Source organism: Ailuropoda melanoleuca, chromosome 6, assembly GCF_002007445.2.
Source record: "Ailuropoda melanoleuca isolate Jingjing chromosome 6, ASM200744v2, whole genome shotgun sequence".
Classification (NCBI taxonomy): domain Eukaryota; kingdom Metazoa; phylum Chordata; class Mammalia; order Carnivora; family Ursidae; genus Ailuropoda; species Ailuropoda melanoleuca.
In genome coordinates this window covers 36,270,641-36,289,339 of record NC_048223.1, presented here as the reverse complement: position 1 = coordinate 36,289,339, position 18,699 = coordinate 36,270,641, and the positions used below count along the sequence as shown (strand labels likewise).

Genomic DNA, 18,699 nt, shown 5'->3' with positions numbered 1-18,699 from the left:
CACGTGGGTGCCTGCCTCTCCCACCCCTGACTCTGACGCTCTTAGCAACCGGCCTTACCTCCGTTTCCAAGGACGCGCGCCTCTAACTTCCGGCCGCGAGAGGCGTGCCCAGGACCCTTACTTGGGAATCCACCTCCGCGCGGCCGCACCAGACCCGGACTCGGAGCCGCGGGCGCCCGGAGATGAGCGGCAATGACTCCTCCCTTATGGTGCGTGGCCCGAGTGCGGCCAGGCCGCTCCCTCTGGGACTCTCCGCCCCTGGCCCCGAGACTCCCGCGCCCCGCTGCTCTCCCGTCCCCTCTCCAACCTCTCCTGCTGTCCCCTTCATCCGCCTTTCGCTGTCCCCGGCCGGCCGCTAATGAAGGGCCTGGCCCCCTCTGGCCTCACTGTTCTTTGCGAGCGCATCTTTCTCTGCTGGTGTTTTCTGTGCACCCTGAGCTCCAAATCAGCATCTCCACCCAGTCTTGTCCTCGAGCTCCCCCCAACCAAGGGATCCAAAACCCTTCTCTATCATCCTCCCATCATCTCCCCCTCACCTGCCTCTGCTTCTTCTGCGTCCCCCACCTCAGTAGACGGCACCACTGTTTGATCCTACAGCCTTCACTCTTCTCCATTCCCACATCGGGTCCTGTCTATCAGCAGGAAATGTCAGCTCCTACAAGTGTTCTGACAGAACCCACGGCTTTGTATCTCCTAGCCCAGGATCCCCACCATCTCTCCCCAGGCATCTGAAACAGTACCCCCCACACACACCCCAAGAAGTTCTCTGCTTCAGGTCTCTCTTCACCAGCAGTCCCCACACCACCACCACCACCACTCACACACACATATCTGAACACATCCCTCCTCCTGCTTAAAACCATTCCAACTGCTTCCTATTACCCTGAGGATGCTGTCCCGGCTCTTTCATATGGCCCACAAGACTGTTCACAACCCGACCACATCTCCTCCCCAGCCCCAGCACCCACAAACCTTAGGGGAAGTGAGACTTCACTTTGCAATCTCAGCCCCTACTACTGCATGACCTTTGTCAAGCCATGGTCTTTATAGGCTTCAGCTTCTTCAACTATGGAGCATATGGAGACAATAATGCGTAAGATAATGGGTGTAAAGCCCTTGATACTGTTCCCAACAAGTGTTTAACCCCAGTAACTTACAACTCTAACTGGTGGTGTCCCCATTCTTGCTATTGGTCCTCTCTCTTTCCCCTTATTCCCTTCCTAAAACAAAGCCTAAGTTGAATTCTCCATCACATTTGAACCAGACTCTGTGGATAATTCACAAACATGTCCAAGCTCCTTCCTGGGGAACTGCAATGAAGCTACTCCTGGGGCTGGTGAAGAACAAAATGAGGGCTCTTCCCTGCCTGCCTTTTGCAGAATGGAGGAGGAGCAGAGAATAGGAGAGAAAGTGGGTCAGAACAGAGAGAAGGGACTGGGGCTGTTGCCACTGTGTCTTCCCCTCCACAGGCTGGGATCATTTACTATAGCCAGGAACAGTACTTCCGCCATGTGCAGCAGGCTGCGGCCTTGGGCCTGGAAAAATTCAGCAATGACCCTGTCCTACAGTTCTTTAAAACCTATGGGATCCTCAGGGAAGGTAAGGACTTGCCAGTGTTGGCCTTCTGACCTCAGGCACCAGCCCAGCACTGACACTCTGGCTCCACCTGGAATGTCTCCTTATACCCCAGCCATGTTCCCATGGAGAGAGTCTTACACTCAGTAGCTAGGTTCCCAGGTTAATCCACACATGGCTGTGTAATACATATCTAGCTGACCTTTGAGACATCAAAGAGCTCACTACCCTTGCTCTGCACCTCAGTTTCCCTCTCTGAAAAATGAGTGGGTGGGGAGACATGACTGCCTGCTCATTGGGTGAATCCCAGGCTTGGAAACTGGGAACTGGTAGTGCAGGAAAAGGAGGAAGTGGTAGGTATGGGTAAAGGCAAGTATGGTGCAGGAGCAGGGGGAAGAGCGAGCCTCACGCAGGTGCTGACTCACTGACAGTTGGAAGGTAGTCCTGGGCCCGGGGCTGGCAGAGCCACGGATGGCCAACGTCAATGGACGCAGAGGAGTACGTGTACCCTGAGGCTCTTGAGCAGCTAGCTGGGAATGCCCTGAGGTCCTTCTTCAGAACTGACTCCCAGCCCCAAATCCTGGCCTCACAGGTGTCTCTTCAAGTACTCACAGGTACATCTGAGCTCCAAGCCCTCTAGCCCCTGGCAGCCTGGACCGTGGGACCAGCAGCTATTTCAGGGAACCTGGGCCATTGGGGACGTTTGGACCAGTTAGCCTAATGATTCTGGGTGAAGCCAGGTGGTGCCAAGCCTTGAGTCAGCTCCGACAAGGGCTCCCATGTGTCTGCCACAGAGCCTTCTGCCCTCTGGGGACATAACCATGTGGGCTTTTCTTTGCAGAACACATCCAGGATGCCATCAGCAACCTGGAGAGCATCCGGAATCATCCAGACGTGTCCTTGTGTTCCATCATGGCCCTCATTTACGCTCACAAGTGCTGTGAAACCATTGGTGAGTGCAGCCAGGCCCAGCAAGGCCTGGCCCCGCTGCGGGAAGACAGCCCCACTCCAGAGCCGCAGCCCCCCCAAGGGCTGTCATAGGAGGTGGGTGCACCAGTGACAGCCCCTGCCGTTGGCCAGTGAGGAGTGGTTTCTGTTCTCTCCCCTTGGGGTCCTCAAGGAAGATCCCGTGCCCAGGTCCAGCTGAGTCTGGGCAAAGAGCATGACAGTGGGAGGGGTCCTCTTTCCAGATCCCCCGAGTTGGGAAGACACCCTGCTTTCCTTTGTCCAGACTTTGTTGAGACAAATGAAGTTGATATAAATAATTCCACCCCTAATGTCCACCAGTCTAGAGTCAGGAAAAGAATCCAAGACACTACAAACAACTATTTCCCTTCTCAGGATGGGTTGTGGTCCTGAGGTAGGGGATTCAGTTTGGTCTGTCTGCTCGGCAAACTGCTGGGCACAGGGGAGAAAAGTGAAACCTCAGACAGCAAACCCAAGTCCCGGCGTGGGCGGCTCCTGTGGTTTCCAGGCCCTGGGCTGGCATGTAGTCTGCTGTGTGTTGAAGGAGGCTCAGAGTGGCCAGAGGCAGCTCCCGGGGCCCTCAGTGCCTCCTGCAGGACCAGGCAGCCCTCCTCCCTCTGACTCACCCTCTTCCTCCTCTCGGGTTCACAGACCAGGAAGCCATTCAGGAGCTCGAGAGCAGCCTGAAGGAAGTCCGCAAGATAGCCAGCGCGACGGCCCTGTACTATGCCGGCCTCTTCCTCTGGCTCATGGGCCGCCACAACAAGGCCCGGGAGTACATCGACCGCACCCTGAAGATCTCCAGCAGCTCCAGAGAGGTACCTGCCTCAGGCATCAAGGGGACAGCAGCTGCAGAGAGCAGCCTCCCAACACAGCCGAGGGTGGTGGCCGTTACTCCCGTGAGCTCCCTGGGACTGGGAGAGCGCCATACCCGGGCACTGACGAGACCCCCGGGCCCATAGGAGCCCCCACCCACGTTGTCTCAGGGGTTAGCTGAGGACACATTGGCGTGTGTCCAGAGTCTAATCTGCACACAGCTGTTCTGAGGCCTCTACTGTGTGTTTTTTAGATCTTGGATTAGGTGCCAACATTTTGAAATCAAAAGATATTTGCCTAAAAGCCCAGATTTCTGGGTTCTTTTGGAAAACTAGACCAGTTGGCTATGCTGGGCCTACCTTCCCTCCTTGCAGTGGTCTGCTGGGTATCAGTGGTGGCCCATACGGCAGATTCTCACACGCGGTGGCTCTCACAAGCGGTGCATCGGGACTAATGTAGAGTTTGAAGCCTCAGTCTAGGCTCAGGCTCGTTGCCACCTCAGCAGGGATGATCTCACCCCCAAGGGGGTGAAAATTGGTTCCCTGAGGAGGGGGTGAAAAAAATCTTACCATTTACGTATAAAACACAGATTTATACACTGCATAAACAGATAGTAGTATATCTGTGATATTAAAATGTCTTGGAGGGAGAGGGAATGATTAAGGAAAATGTCTGAAAAGGCCCCTTAGGAGGGGAGTGATGGGAGAGAGCTGAGAAGCACTGGTCTAGGGCATGAGGGCTACTTCAGGCCAGTGTCACCCCAGTGCCCCATGACCTCACCTCCCAGGCCTGGCCATCTGTCTGCCAGCACAGGCTGGGTGAAGACTGGAGCAGAGCCCACAAGGCCCTCGAGCTCCAAATGGCTCCTGTTCACCCCCCAAGAAGGCATTCCCATCTCCCACACAGTCCAGGCCCTGCGCTGGGCTAAGGCGTGGAGAGAGCAGGAGAAGCCACGCCCAGTGACGCATGGTGGCCTTCTGACCCCAGTGTAGAGTAAACAGGCAATGACAAGACAGGTGAGAGTACGTCAGTTGGGACAGCAGAGCCGTGGGGTTCCTGGGGAGGGCCCACCCTCACCCTGGAAGGTCACGGAAGGCCTCCAACAGGAGGGTCCTCCTAGGTGGAATTTGAGAGACTCGTGGAGTTAATCAGGTGAAGGGATTTGCCGGGGAGCGCTGTGTGGGGACTGGGGACAGGAGCAAGCAGAGCGAAGTCCTGGCAGTGGGAGGGAGCTGGGCTGTCCTGGGATCTGCAAGGAGGTGCGCCTGGAGGGGTCTCAGGGTGCAGAGTGACAGGGGTGGGACATGAGGCAGAAGAGCAGGCTGGGTTGAGGCTCTGCAAGACCCAGGACTTCATCTTCTGTCTTGTTCTGATCCCAGGGCTATGTGCTCCGAGGCTGGGTGGACCTCACCTCAGACAAGCCCCACACCGTGAAGAAATCCATCAAGTACCTGGAACAAGGAGTGCAGGACAGCAAAGATGTGCTGGGGCTGATGGGAAAGGTGGGCAGTGGGGGGAGGGGAAAGATCCCTACCTGGGCCATTAGAGCCAGAAACCCTCTGTCTCTGGGCCCTCACCTGGCTGATGAGGAGTGGGGGCCCAGAGAGGGTCAGGGTCACACAGCAGCCCAGGGCCCACTCGGTTCTCAACATCACGCCTGCTCAGTCTGAGTCCCCGTCTCGTTCTGCATGGGGTCTTCTCAGGGTCTTTTTTTCTCCACATCTTTCTATCACGCTTTCTCTTCTCACCTATTAAGTTCAGTGGGCCAAAAGAGAAGGGATCTATGTGGTTTGTGTTTTCTGATCTCAATTTAAATTAAGTTACATTTTCCTTATGTGACCCCCACTGAATCAATCTGTGAAGGAAAAGCTAGCCCTCTTATTCTCTTCTCTTAGTATATATTTTCTTAGAAAATGAATATGTACTCATTAAAAAAACAGAAGGCTAAAAAAGTCAAAAGGTGAATTAAAATGACATCCTTCACGCTCCCCCTCCAAACAGCTCATGTGGACGTTTCAGGGCCTTAGTGTGTTCCAGTCTTTTTTCTATGCATGTGGTTCAGGGTGTACCTTAGAAGAGCTTTCTGGGAAGCGGAAGCCAAGGAGAGCCTCGTGCAGCAGGTGTATCAGGGGCACCCTTGGGACCAACACCTGTGGGGAAAGGGACAGAAGCAGGACTGGATAGCAGGAGAAATCGGGCTGTGACACAGCCATAGCAAAGGCCTCAGCCAACTTGGGGTTCTAGAGCTTGGGTGGCCTATCCCTGACCTCCCCCCTGACCACATGCCGGATAGGGGCTACCCCTGGGGAAGGGGTGACCTGGCATGAGGCCACTGCCTTTAGCCATGGGTGACCCCAGGGGGCAGGCCCCCCAGCAAGCTATCAGCTGCCAGCTCTCCTGGTCCTGAAGGGGACCCCATTGAGCGCCCTCCACAGGGAGGGAGATGGTGTTGCTATTTAAGTTAGTTGTAATCATAAGGCATCTTATCATTGCGTTTCCTTTTCTTTATGTAAGATTTTGTCATAAGCCGGTGTCATTTTGAAGAGCTCCATTAAACCAATCCCCTGCTGTATGGACCTCATATAATTTGCCAGCCCCATTTCCTATTGTTTGGACATTGAGATTGTTTCCAGTTTACACTTAGAAAGAGTGCTGCAGTGAGCACATCTATGCATCAATCTATCTAGAACAATACTCCTCTTGTTTTTAATAAGTCTTTTGAGGGCGGGTTGCCGAAGGTCTAACATAAGCTATCCTTTTCAGAATACAGTTTCAAGTCCTTTGGGAGCATTGCTCTCTGCCCCGCGAGCACCTGCGTCCTGACACACTCAGGAGAACCTGGTGGCTCGCACTGGCCTGCAGAGGCCAGAACCCCAGCCCAGTGGGCCTTGGCAGAGAAAAAGCTATCAAGGGGGTTGCCTGCAAGCCTGAACTGACCCTGGGCCCGAGTGAGCAGTTTTCAGTGATACACTTCAAGAAAGTGAATGGCAAACGAGTGGGCCATATGTGGAACTGGAAAGTGCCCAGCACCCTCAGGTCTCCCCCTGGAGGTGGCCCACACATGGACTTGCCATATCCCACACCTGCTAGGGCTCACCTGTCTCCCCTGAGCCCTTGCTTTGCCTGTCCAGGAACCCAAGCCTGCTGCGGACTTTGATCTGTGACTTTGAGGGATGACTCCTTCCCCTGGGGCTTGGAGGGATTCCCTGGCACAGCTGAGGGGACTTGCAGCGCCCCTGTGTCAGACTCTGCTCCTGTTCTGGTAGAGACCCGGACACCCCCTCTCCCCCGACCTCCCTTCGTGGGCACTGATGGGGGCTCTTCTCTTGGGCTTTCAACAGGCAACCTACTTCATGTTGCAGCAGAACTACTCGGGGGCGCTGGAGGTGGTGAACCAGATCACCGTTGCCTCAGGGAACTTCCTGCCTGCCCTGGTCCTAAAGATGCGGCTGTTCTTGGCTCGGCAGGACTGGGAGCAGACGGTCGAAACAGGACACAGGTGAGGGGCAGGGGTCAGCCGACACCAGTGCACCAGTGTGCTGCTGCCTTCCTTTTTCGCAAGCTAATATGTTCCCATCTTACAAGCTGGGGAGAGGGCAGACACCATGTATTTGATGGAACAAGACATAAAAGTAAATACTGTCAACAGAGGAAGTAGCAATAGTGATGCGATCATATCATATCGGGGGGAGGGCAGGGAGGCCGTGGCCTCTGATGGACAAAGAAATGGGCATATCTAGAGATATAAGCACATTGTTAGGAGACAGGTGGGGGGAGTGACCCAAAGAACCCAAAGCACCCAAAGCACCCAGGGTTACAGGGCAACAAGCTGTTGCCTCTAAAGAGTAGGGGTGGGGGGGCATAAAGGTACTGTTGCATTATTTGTTTTAAACTATGGGTATGATATACTGTGATAAAAACTTCAGGGGGCAAGGTCATTGGTGACCGGGAGAAGACTTTTAGCTGAGGCTGGGCCCATCGGCCAGACAGCCAGAGCTGGGGAGTTCCTGGGGCTTGTGGAAGCCAGACACCAAGTCGGGGTGACCTTGGAGCATTGTCACTGTCGATAGAAATAAAGACCACTTGGGGGGAGGGATGTTTGATGGAAGGTTTTCTGAGGATGGAATTTTCGGAGTTAACTGAAGCTTACTCTTTAAACTCTAACACTTGAACTATTTTCATTAAGTAAATTAAAATGTATGCTACTCATTTTCTTCCTAAAAAGAGTTAATGGATTATTTTTTTTCTGAGTGACCACAAGTCATCACTATGAATCATTACTAAATGGTGGTACCATACGGCACAGTTCAAAACCAAAACAAAACACAAGCAGACCTCTTTCTTCCTGGTGGAGAGATGGTAATACCTGTAATGATCAGCCCTGGAATTTGCATCCCAGAGAGAGGTGCCCGGTAGCAAATGAACATGATTCGAGCCTGCTCAGCCCACAGGGGCCCCCTCGTGAGTGCCTTTGTGGGCCTCGGCTTCCCTCTCTCACAGTTGACACCTGGCCAGTGTCCTTGGCAGGAGCTGGGTCAAGAGCTTGCTTTAAAGGCTTGGCCTTCGTCCAGCGGGATCCTGGGAACACCTGGCTGAAGGCCACAACCATGGTGTGCACAGCCTCCCTCGCCCAAGCCCTGCTGCCCTGCCCACGGGGAACAGTGTTTAGTGCCAACAGGCTGAATCCCACACCCAATGCCTGCCCTTCTGGAGGTTTCCCCAGCCAGTGGTGTTCACAGAACTCCCCCACTGTTTTTTATTTAAAAGAAAAATTTTAAATGTGTTTTTAAAGTTTGTTTATTTATTTACTTATTTATTTAAGCAATCTCTACGCCCAACGTGGGGCTTGAACTCACAACCCCAAGATCAGGAGTCCCGTGCTCTACGGACTGAGCAAGGCAGGCACCCTCCCCCCATTGTTTTTTAAATCTCTGCCCCCTCTAGGTGTGTTTCTCTTTACATCCCTAATATTATTTATTTTTCCCTTCCCTCTTATTTTTCCTCATCAACATTAAAGTAATTTGTTTCTTTCATTAGTCTTTTTAAAGACCCAGCTTTGAGTTTTGTTGCTGGTGTCTATCACACCTCTGTTTTCTGCTTTGTTAATGTCTGTTCTTTATGATTTCCTGCCAACTCCTTCCTATGGGCTGTTCTGCTCTGGTTTTCTAACTCTTGAGTGGGATGACTGGTTCATCCATTCTCAATTTTCTTTTAGAATGTAAGTTGTTTAAGTCTGTGCATGTCCCTCAAGGTCCCATTCTAGCAGGATCTACACATTTGGATGTGATATTTTCGGTATCATTTGGTTCTAAGAATGTTCTAATATCCATTCTGATTCTTTTTTAGTCCATAAGTTATTTAAAAGTTTTTCTTTAATTTCCAAATGTATTTGGTTGCCAGTACCTTCAGAATCACTCTAAAGGGTTAGAACCATTTGAATGTTGACTGCCTAATCAATCCTGTTGGAATTTTGTATGTTAATTAGAATAACCCTCTATGAAGTACAAGGGCATCCCTGACCAGGCTGAAAAATAGGAAGTTTCCAATAAAGAAACAGAATATCGAAAACCCCATAGTATGTATGACCGGAAACTGTGTCTTCACAATGACACATGATGGAAAGCAAGCTTCCCTTTCTATCATTCAACCACAGACGACTCCCCAAGCACCTCTCCACCACCCTGGAACCGTGGGACCATGGGACCATGATCATGTCTGTGATACTTGCAATATGAATAGACTTTTGTCACAAATCGCCCCAGATACATGACTTAAATAACATGAGAGGTTATTCCTCTCTCAAGCAAAAGTCTAGGTGGTTGTCCAGGACTGGGGCAGCAACTTAACTCTGTAGGGTCCCACACCCCTTATGTCTTGCTGCTCTACCATTCCTGGGATGTGGCTCATGTGGTCCACGTTTCAGCCAGCAAGAAGAAGGAAAGAGAAGAAAGAGAAGGCAGGCTCTAAGGATACAGCTTGATGTCACCTGGGGCACTTGCACTCACATCCAATTGGCCAGAACTTAATCACAGGGCCACACCTCAGCTGCAGGGGAAGGCTGGGAGTTGTAGTCTTTATTCTGGGTAGCCATGAGCCCAGCCAGATGGTGAGTTCCATTATTGAAAGGAGAAAGGGAGACTGGATATGGATATTTCAAGACAATCGTGAGTGGCTTGCCACACCATGCTAGCCTGGCCTACGAATACTCTCAGTTCATGGGGCTCCTCTTCCTATTCCAGGATCCTAGAAAAAGATGATTGTAATATCGATGCCTACCAAATCCTAGCTGTACATGAGCTTGCAAGAGAAGGAAACATGACCACAGTAAGTTCTTTCAAGATGCAGGAGTTGGGCCTTGAAACAAGCACAGCCAGGGAGGGGGGGGATCGCTCTTAGTGCCCCCATCCCCAGGGCCTCGGAGGGTGCTCCCTGGGTCTCGGCTCTCTCCCTTCCTCCTCACCTCCCTATAAGGAGGAGGTCAGGGGGTCTGCTGTGGTTTGCTCTTTGGGCAGGGAGTGAGGTTGACTCTGGTTCTGCCCTGTGTTACCTGTGTGAGCCTGGGCAGGTTCACCCGGAGAAGCCCCAGGCTCCTCATTCATACACTGAAGATAACTCCAACCACTTTGTGGGGTTGTCAGAAAGACTAAGTGGGATGACAGGTAGGAGAACTTGGAGTAGTGCCTGATTTTTCGGGAAATGCCATTTTTTTAAGGAGTGGCTGGAACCGCTCAGGTATTGGCCAGGTAGGACCTGGCCCCAGACTTGCTCCTAAGCCCTGTAGTTTTCCAAAGAAACCCAAAACAGTCTTCAAACACAGTCAGACACATCTGGCATTCTTCATGAAAACCTTGATGCCCAGACAGGTTTTTATTTTCAAGAAGAGTTTGTGTTTTCAGCCACAACATTGCCTTTTAAATAAATGCACTGCCTCTGTAAAGAGTGGCAAATCAGGAGTCTGTAAGGGTTTCATGATGGGAAGAGGAAGCTTCTGGTTCCTTCCGCACAGCTCTGAGACTATGGATTTTGTGGGGTGGGGTGAGATGGAGGGTACAGTCCATACTTGGGAGGAACCCTCACCAAGGGCCCCAGTGCCATCTCTGGGTAGGAACAGGAGAATGGGCCTGTCCTCAGCTCTGTGCATTCCCAGAACCTTGGGCAGGCCTGCCTGGGGCCTGGCCTGAGGGTTAATCCCAGCGGCAGAGTTAGCATTAATGCCCCTCAGTCACCCCCCACCCCCCATCTCAACCCCTGGGCTCACCCCTCTCCCCAGGCCTGGCTGCTCAGTGCTACCCATGCTTGCATCTACTAAGCAGAGTAGTCCCGCCCCATCCAGGGTTTCCCTTCCAGCACTTCAACAACTTTGTGCTGGAAAGAACACAGGCTTTGGAGTCAGTCACCCAGTTGGCTGAGTGACCTCAGGCGAATTCCCTAACCTTTCTGACCCTTCGTCTGCCAGATGGGAAAGTTCAGACAGTTACAGTGACTTACAGGGTCATTGGGAGGATTCACTGGAGTGTGGACAGGCACCAGTGTGGTGACTCCCGTCCACATGGAGCAGAGGCTCAGGGCCAGGGACCCACCGTGACCATCTGCTCTCGAGCCAGCCCAGCTGGTGCGCTGCCGGCCTGGTGGGCTGCTGTGTGGGCACCGTGACAGCTGGCTTCTGGCTCTGGCAGGGCGGGGGGGGGGGNGGGGGGGGGGGGGAGGGTCTGGAAACGGCACCTTCTCTTCACAAATCTGTGAACAAAGTGGCAGTGCCAGCTCTTGCTGAACAGTGCTCCCAAAAGCTCCACCTACGGGGCTTTAAAATAATCCTGGGCCCACCCCAGTCCAGTTGAATCCGAATCTCTGGGGCTGGCTCCCAGGCATGTATTGTAAGATCTCCCAGGGGATCCTGGGGTTGAAACCTCTGCCCAACTCCCATTTTATGTTACCTTTCACCTTGTCTATTTTGTCCCCCACAGGCTGCCAGTCATGTTAGAAATCTGATTAAGGCACTGGAGACAAGAGAGCCCCAAAATCCAAGCCTCCATCTTAAAAAAATTCTTGTGGTTAGCAGGCTGGTAAGAAGGTTTTCCAAGTTTCTGAAATCGTACTTCTTGCTATGTTCCTAAGGGGAGTGCTGTGGCCCCCTGAAAGCTGCCCGGATACCCTGTCCTCCCCTCTCTGGCTCAAACTTGGCCTCTCAGGCTGGTGGGCCATACCCAGCGGCCCCTACCTGCCTCTGGCCAATAACTGTATCATGTAGGCTCTGTATCTGGGCCCAAATGCTGCTCAGAGATGCTGTAAAGATCATCGTGATTGAGTCTGGAAGTGCTTTTGCAGTAGGAGGTCCCTTATTTGGGGGAAGAGGGCTGTGCCTGGCCATGGCGCCCGACTGCCATATTCTCTCTGTGGAAGTGATCTGGAAAGGCGGGCCTGCCTGTACCTCTCTGACATCAGGCAGGTTGCCAAACAATCTGTCTCTGTCAGACCCTTCAGCCCCAAAGCAAGATTTACTAGAAGGAATTGCTGCAAAAACTGGGATAGCTCTGGGGCCTTGGGAACCAGAACTGTGGGGTCAAATGCCATGGGGACACCATCTCTCCCACAGAGCCACAGATCTGTGTCTGATGCTCTCTGCTCATTCTACACATCTGGCAGGGGCCACTTCCCATCAACGGGACACAAAAGAGCTTCTCTCACCGCGCTTCAGTTTTTGAAAAACTTCTTGGTGACTTGGACCAATTATTGTGGCCAGACAGGAGATAGGCCCTTTGGAGGGCCCTGTGCCTGGAGGCAGGTTCCCCAGATGTGGCCAGGGTGAGGTTCTTTGGAAGCCGCACAACTGCATAGACCCAGCTATGGGTGGCAGGCAGCCCTGAGGCTCTCCTGAGCAGCCCCCAGCAGGCCTGTCAAAGTGTCCCCCGTTTCTGACGTGGCCTTGTTCAAACACGCTGGACTGACTGGTTTCTCTATTCCCGTGTGTCTGTTCCTTGCAGTGTGGGAAACACCAGGTGATTCTACGGCTTGTGTGTGGCTTCATCGAGCGCACATTCATGGCCACACCGTCCTATGCCCATGTGGCCACACAGCTGGGCTATCTCTTCATCCTGCAGGATCAAGTGAGGGAGGCGTCTCTGTGGTACTCGGAGGCCATGAAATTGGACGAGAGCAGTGTGGCTGCCTTAACAGGTCTATGCAGGTTGGGGCGGGGCGGGGCGGGGCGGGAGCGGGGAGCCGAGGGAAGGCAGGTCGCAGGGTAGCCTCCATGGATCCAGAAGATCCCTGTGTGAGTTTGGGCGTACATTGTATGAGGGGTGCCTTTCCACGACATAGAAACGGAAACCCGTACGTCAACAGTGGCAGAGATGGGGCAGCTGAAGATATGAGTTGACCCATTTTCCCCCCAGACAGCTCCAGGAGCAACGGAAATTTAAAAAACAAACAAACAAAAAAACCAAGCTGAGGGTCACTGGAAGCTGGGTGGGGCCATCAGTGAGATAACGAGATAACAGGAGGATTACTGACAGGCAGAGAATGCAATCAAGGAGGCCTTAAGGGGGGTGGGGCAGGAGGGAGCAGAGCCCCCATGCTTCCCACCACCAGAGACTGCTGCTCCACACACGGGCCACATCCCCTGACATTCCCCCACCTGGCCCAGTCCTTCCCCACTTCCTCGTTCAGGGGAGACCCCCAGCCCGTCAGCCCGAAGGGAAGTCCACCAGCCAGAATGACCATCCCACACACCAGCCCAGGCGTGCTGTCAGGTGTCAGCTGGAGTCACCCTCTCATCTGACCGGTCTCGGAAAACCGGTGACCTTAACAATTTGGGAAATGTGCTTTGGCTGCTAATACTCATCAGTCTAGTCCATTTGTAAATCTGCTAACAGTCTGAAAGAGGGGCCGGGTGGAACAGGCGAAGCCACGGCCCTCTGAGGAGCAAAGTTAAAGTCAGATACAGAGAAGACTTCCCCCTCCCCCACTAAAACATCTCCAGGGTTTGCAGAGGCTATAATGTCAATCAACAAGTAAAGAACAGGCTACTGTGAAAAAGGTTATAGGGAACAAAAAAGTTACTGAAAATTAAAAATACGATTGCAAAGTATAAAATTCCATAGATGAGCCAAATGGTGGGATGGATAGAAGTGAAAATCAAGATGGTAATTAGGAAGACAGGAATAAATACACCAAAATGACCAGGAAATACCTATAAAGGAGGAATAGTAAGAATAGATGGATTTGTCTTCCCAAATCCAAAACACAGTAGGAAACAGCAGTAGTTAAGTCAGCTTGAGGCCGATGCTGGAATAAAGGGACAGCTAAATGGCACAGAAACAGGTCTTACGAATAAGGTGACATTTCAAGCCAATATGGTGGTAGGTTTCAATAACTCGTGGCTGGACGTGTGGCTATCCAGTATGAAAAAAGTAAAGGGAAGCTCCCATCTCAAACCACACTCAAAAATAGACTCCAGCTTATCGGCTCTGTTGGTAGAGCACATGACTCTGGATCTTGAGGATGTGAGTTCGAGACCCACGTTGGGGGATGGGGGTAGAGATAAGTTAAAAAATAAAAAATAAATAAACTCCAGATGAATTAAATATGTAAACTTAAAAATTCAATCGGACTTGGCTTCCCTGGGAGAAACTCAGAGGCTGGAAGGGAAAATATCTTACCGATTTGACTATGCAAAAATTTAAAACTAATGGACGGCAAAAGACACTGAAAAATACTTAAGATGTAAAGGGCAAGCTAATGGAAAATGTTTGTTACAAAGGATTAATCATGTTAATATATGAAAAGAAAACAACCCTAAGAGAAAAACAGGCTAAAGCTATGTACGGAGATTCATAGTAGAAAAGAAAAAGGCCATTCAATACATGAAAAAAAAATTTCCTTTTCCCTGGCAATAAGGAAAAAAGTGAATTCAAATGAGTTGCTATTCACTTTTTAGACTGGAAAAGAGTAAAGCATGTCTGCAAGGTTGTGGGGAAAGGCCACTTTCAAATTCTTGGCAGTAATATCAACTGAAATGTCTCTGGAGGACAAGTCAGCCTTATCTGTCAACATTTTAGATATACATGCCCTTTGACCCATCGGCTCAACACGGAAACATGTTTACCGTGGCCGTGCAACATTTAAGCGTCAAAAACAAACTAAATGTGAGATGAGGTGTCCTTCAGTGGGGCCACAGTCAAATACAATGTCGCATCCGCAGTGGCATATATTATGTTGTCATTAAAGAGAGCGGGGTGGATGTGTATAAATCGACGCATATCGCGTAGACATGTACACGCTGCTGACATCAATGAATGCTTAGAAAGATGGTTGAATATACCGCAAATTGTTAATGGTGGTTACCCCTGGAGAGAGACCTGCTTAAAGCTGGAGTGTGAGCTAGGGATGTGTTTCCATATTGCCTCATGCTTTGAATTCCTCACCCTGAGCATTCCTCACCCTTCCTTCCACTGTCTCATCTGTGCTCCTTGGCGGGCTGGCCTGCTGGCTCCCTGTCAGAGCCGGCTGTTCATGCTTGTTCTATCCTGGGCCCAGGGGTCATCTGGTGCCAGATCCTGGACGGCCACCTGGAGGAGGCAGAGCACCAGCTGGAATTCCTGAAGGAGGTGCAGCAGTCCCTTGGGAAGTCTCAGGTCGAGCTCTCTGGGGGCATGGGTTGCTCCACGATTGGGTCCCCCACTCTCCTCCCACCCAGTTTCCACTATCCAGCAGCCCACATGGCCTGGACTCTTGTGTCACCCTCGCCTGCCCACTGCCCAGCTGGCGTTGGTGCTGAGACCTGGACCTGCCTCCCACAGGTGCTAGTTTTCCTCCAGGCCCTTCTGGCATCCCGGAAGCACAAGGGGGAGCAGGAAGCCACTGCCCTCCTGAAGGAGGCTACGGAGCTACACTTCTCCAGCATGCAGGGCCTCCCCCTGGGCTCCGAGTACTTTGAAAAACTGGACCCCCTCTTCCTGGTCTGCCTCGCCAAGGAGTACTTGTTCTTCTGCCCCAAGCAGGTTAGCAGAAGTCCTAGCCTCGGTCTGGACAGAGGCAGGGACCTCGCCTGGCTGGCCACCAGGCTGCTCTGCGCCCCTGCGGCTGGGGAACTCCTTCTCCTTCAAACCTGCATGTGTAGCATACGAATCACCTGAGAGTTGTTCCAGTGCAGATTCTAATTGGGGGGGGGGTGAGGTGGGGGAGGAAGGGAGCCTCCCTCTGGAACAAGCTCCCAGGTAATGCCCATGCTGCTGGTCCACAGACCACATGCAGGGGAGCAAGGCACTGGCCCCTGCCTTTATCCTAGAGAATAACCAGGCTCCTTTTTTCCAGAAGTCTTCTAAGAAGTCTGTTAACCATCATTTGTTTGTCTGCTTTACTTGTTTGCCTATTTTCCCAGCCAGCCAAGATTCCCTGTGGGCAAGGATCATGTCTCCCCAGTGCCATGTAACGAGTTGTCCCGCAAATATTTATCAAGTGCACTAACCATGTATGTGCCAGACTCCACGTTAGGTACTGGGGACACAGTAGCGAGCAAAACCAAGTCCCCGTTCCCCAGAGCTTATGCCCTAGCCCTCGACGGCACAGAGTAGATAATACACATGTGGAATGAAGTAAAATTCCTTCACTGACACAGTGTTTTCTGAGAGCTTTAGGAGTCTGTCTGGCACGGGGCAGACTGTACAGCCAGACCCTGTGTTCCTCCAGCCGCGGTCGCCAGGCCAGATCGTGTCTCCACTCCTTAAACAAGTCGCCGTGATCCTGAATCCTGTAGTCAAAGCAGCACCAGCTCTGATCGACCCACTGTATGTGATGGCTCAGGTCAAGTACCTCTCAGGTGAGCCCGCGGGCCCCTCACATCTGCTCATCTCTTCAGACACTGCCCTGGGTGAGCGCCCACAGGCCCCCTGCCTGGGGTGTTTCTTACACACGCGTGCATGCACACACACACACACACACACACGCCCTCATCAGGCCTGCCCGCGTGTCTGGTCTCCACTCCCCTGAAACTGCTCGACTTCCCTCGCCAGCAGGGCTCTCTCCCACCCGGCCTGCTGCTGCTTGCTTCCTTCCTCTGCGCCAGGTAAGAGTCCCTGAACTTCCATTATACACCAGGGACACGCTGATGGTGGGCTCCACGAGTCCTCAAAATAGGCAGAAATTCCCTCATGAGGTTTGCATTCTAGTGAGGGGAAGTAGACAGTAAACATATTAACTAAGCACACCCCTGCGTTGTTTGTTAGGACACAGTAATGCCACCGAGAAAACTAAAGCAGGGGAGGGGAGGGCGTGGCAGGGTTGCAGTTCTTTAAAGGTGGTCTGGAGGGCCTCATGGGGAGGTAACACCCTGTAGCGTTAGGCTTTCAGGGTGGCCAGAGCAAAATCCTTCCAGCGTCTTCCATCTGAAGGCCCAGGCCCAGGAGAGAGAGAGGGAAAGGGGGAGAAGCCTCCATGGGAGCCTCATTGTCCTCTCTGAGTACTCTCCCCCGGAGGCCTTGCACCCACGTGTGCCTGGAAGACAAGCCGATCTCTGGTGTGCTGGGGGCTTCTGAAGGATCCCAAATGCCAAGGCATCTGTCTGGCCTCCGGCACTGCCTTGCGTGGGTCACGCTGTGCAAGAGAGCTTCCCCATCTTCATCCTCCGGCCTCCCAGTGTTTATCTGGTTTCCAGGCTTGCCCACAGTTTCAAGGGCTCCTGGGTATGAGGCAAGAGCAGGAGCATGCCCCCAGGGCTGCTGGCAGCTGCCAACAAGCAGGTTTAGGGCCAAAGCCAGGTCTCCAGCTGCTTAGGTTGCCATAGTGACATCTTCACATTTCTGCAGCACACAAGGAAGGATCGGGGAGTTGGGATCCACAAGCAGGTGCTCCCCACCCACCAGGTTATGGACCCTGAGCAGGAGCTGTTGAGAGACCTGGATGCAGAGGGAGGAGAACCGTCCTACCAGCTCAGTGCACCCAACTCTTGGGGCTGCCACTGCTGCCCACTGAGGGCCAGCCTGGCCTCAGGGAGACCCCGTAGCCCCCTCGTGCCAGGGCACTCAGCGCTCAGCCTCAGGAGCCAATGGTCCTGGATTTCAATGCTGACTTGGTCCCTTGCAAGCTGAGTGTCTTATCGTCATGGGGTTCCAGTCCTAGAGCTAAAAGACACAGATAATACTGCCAATCTTGTAGGGCCCAGCAAATATTAAACCACCCTTTCTAAAAGTGCTTTGCATGTGTTGGGCATAGAGCAGGTGGTTCATAGGTTGGGGCTATTATAGTTGCCATTATTGTTAGGTTTCCTTCTGCTCTGAGGTGTGAGAATCAAGACTTAAGTGTTCCCCGGAGCTTCCAGACAGAGCAGTGACGTGACTTAGTCGTCTCCCTGAGGGTTACAGAGAGAAAGGAGGGTTCATGCCATGGTTTGAGTTTCCTGGCTTTTGTCTGGGTCAAGGAACAAAATGTAGTCCTGATTTTAAGAAGAGACATCTGAGTGAAACAGAACAGAGCAGGGTTAAATGGCCAACTTGGGTATTTCCGGGTAAAGGGACATAGAAACTTCATTCTGCCTTTACTACTGGGCCCTGGGAGTCCCAAGGGACCCCTGGATGTAGAGGTCTGTTTCTCATTTCTAGGAGAGTTAGAGAATGCCCAAAGCACCCTGCAGCGCTGCCTGGAGCTGGACCCCACCTCCGTGGATGCCCACCTCCTCATGTCCCACATCTACCTGGCGCAGGGCAATTTTGCCATGTGTTCCCACTGCTTGGAGCTGGGCGTCAGCCACAACTTCCAGGTGTGGGTCCTCTATGCCCAGCCGCTCACCCAGCACCCCACAGCCCACCTAGCTGCAGCCCCTACTTGCCCTGGGAGGGTAGTCCCAGGAGCTCCCTGCAGCCTTCAGACCCTTCTGCTGCCCAAAGGCAGGGGCAGTCTCAGTGGGCTTCTAGAGCTTTCTCCAGGCTGGGTGCTATGAGTAGCAGCAGCAGCATGCTAGAGCCCCCGTGCTCCACTCTGCTCCTCTAGGTCCGAGACCACCCCCTCTACCACTACATCAAGGCGAGAGCCCTCAACAAGTCTGGGGACTATCCAGAAGCCATAAAGACACTGAAAATGATCGTAAAATTACCAACTCGGAAGGTGGAAGAAGGCAAGAAGTTCCGTGGGCCCTCTGTACAGCCCAGCGAGCGGGTATCCATCTTACTGGAACTGGCAGATGCCCTCCGGATGAATGGGGAGCTGGTAAGAAATGTCATGCTCTCTTCCCTTGGGACTGGGGCATTTGGAGGTCCAGGGTAATCAACCCAGGCTCTTTGGTTCTGGCTGATGTTTATTTGTGCTATTATTTGAGCCTTTATTCATCTGGGAGCATATCTTACCCCTGCC

General features: G+C 52.5%; 1 protein-coding gene across 5 annotated transcripts in view; it reads left to right on the top strand.

Annotated features, from left to right (window-relative positions):
• Nucleotides 1-49: 49 nt before the first annotated feature.
• The window catches only part of TTC21A (tetratricopeptide repeat domain 21A), a 32,519-nt gene continuing 13,869 nt past the window's right edge, over nucleotides 50-18,699 (top strand). The window contains exons 1-14 of one of the 5 annotated variants that reach the window (XM_034662211.1): nucleotides 51-209; nucleotides 1,470-1,599; nucleotides 2,417-2,527; nucleotides 3,193-3,359; nucleotides 4,737-4,859; nucleotides 6,699-6,856; nucleotides 9,597-9,681; nucleotides 11,322-11,420; nucleotides 12,339-12,531; nucleotides 14,893-14,990; nucleotides 15,156-15,356; nucleotides 16,045-16,174; nucleotides 17,952-18,109; nucleotides 18,340-18,555. In XM_034662211.1, coding sequence (XP_034518102.1) covers nucleotides 183-209; nucleotides 1,470-1,599; nucleotides 2,417-2,527; nucleotides 3,193-3,359; nucleotides 4,737-4,859; nucleotides 6,699-6,856; nucleotides 9,597-9,681; nucleotides 11,322-11,420; nucleotides 12,339-12,531; nucleotides 14,893-14,990; nucleotides 15,156-15,356; nucleotides 16,045-16,174; nucleotides 17,952-18,109; nucleotides 18,340-18,555 — 1,896 coding nt within the window. In that variant the 5' untranslated portion in view covers nucleotides 51-182. Of the gene's footprint in view, nucleotides 210-1,469; nucleotides 1,600-2,416; nucleotides 2,528-3,192; nucleotides 3,360-4,736; nucleotides 4,860-6,698; nucleotides 6,857-9,596; nucleotides 9,682-11,321; nucleotides 11,421-12,338; nucleotides 12,532-14,892; nucleotides 15,357-16,044; nucleotides 16,175-17,951; nucleotides 18,110-18,339; nucleotides 18,556-18,699 lie in introns of all 5 variants that reach the window. The other 4 variants (XM_019792967.2, XM_034662209.1, XM_034662210.1 and 1 more) reach the window with 4 other exon arrangements.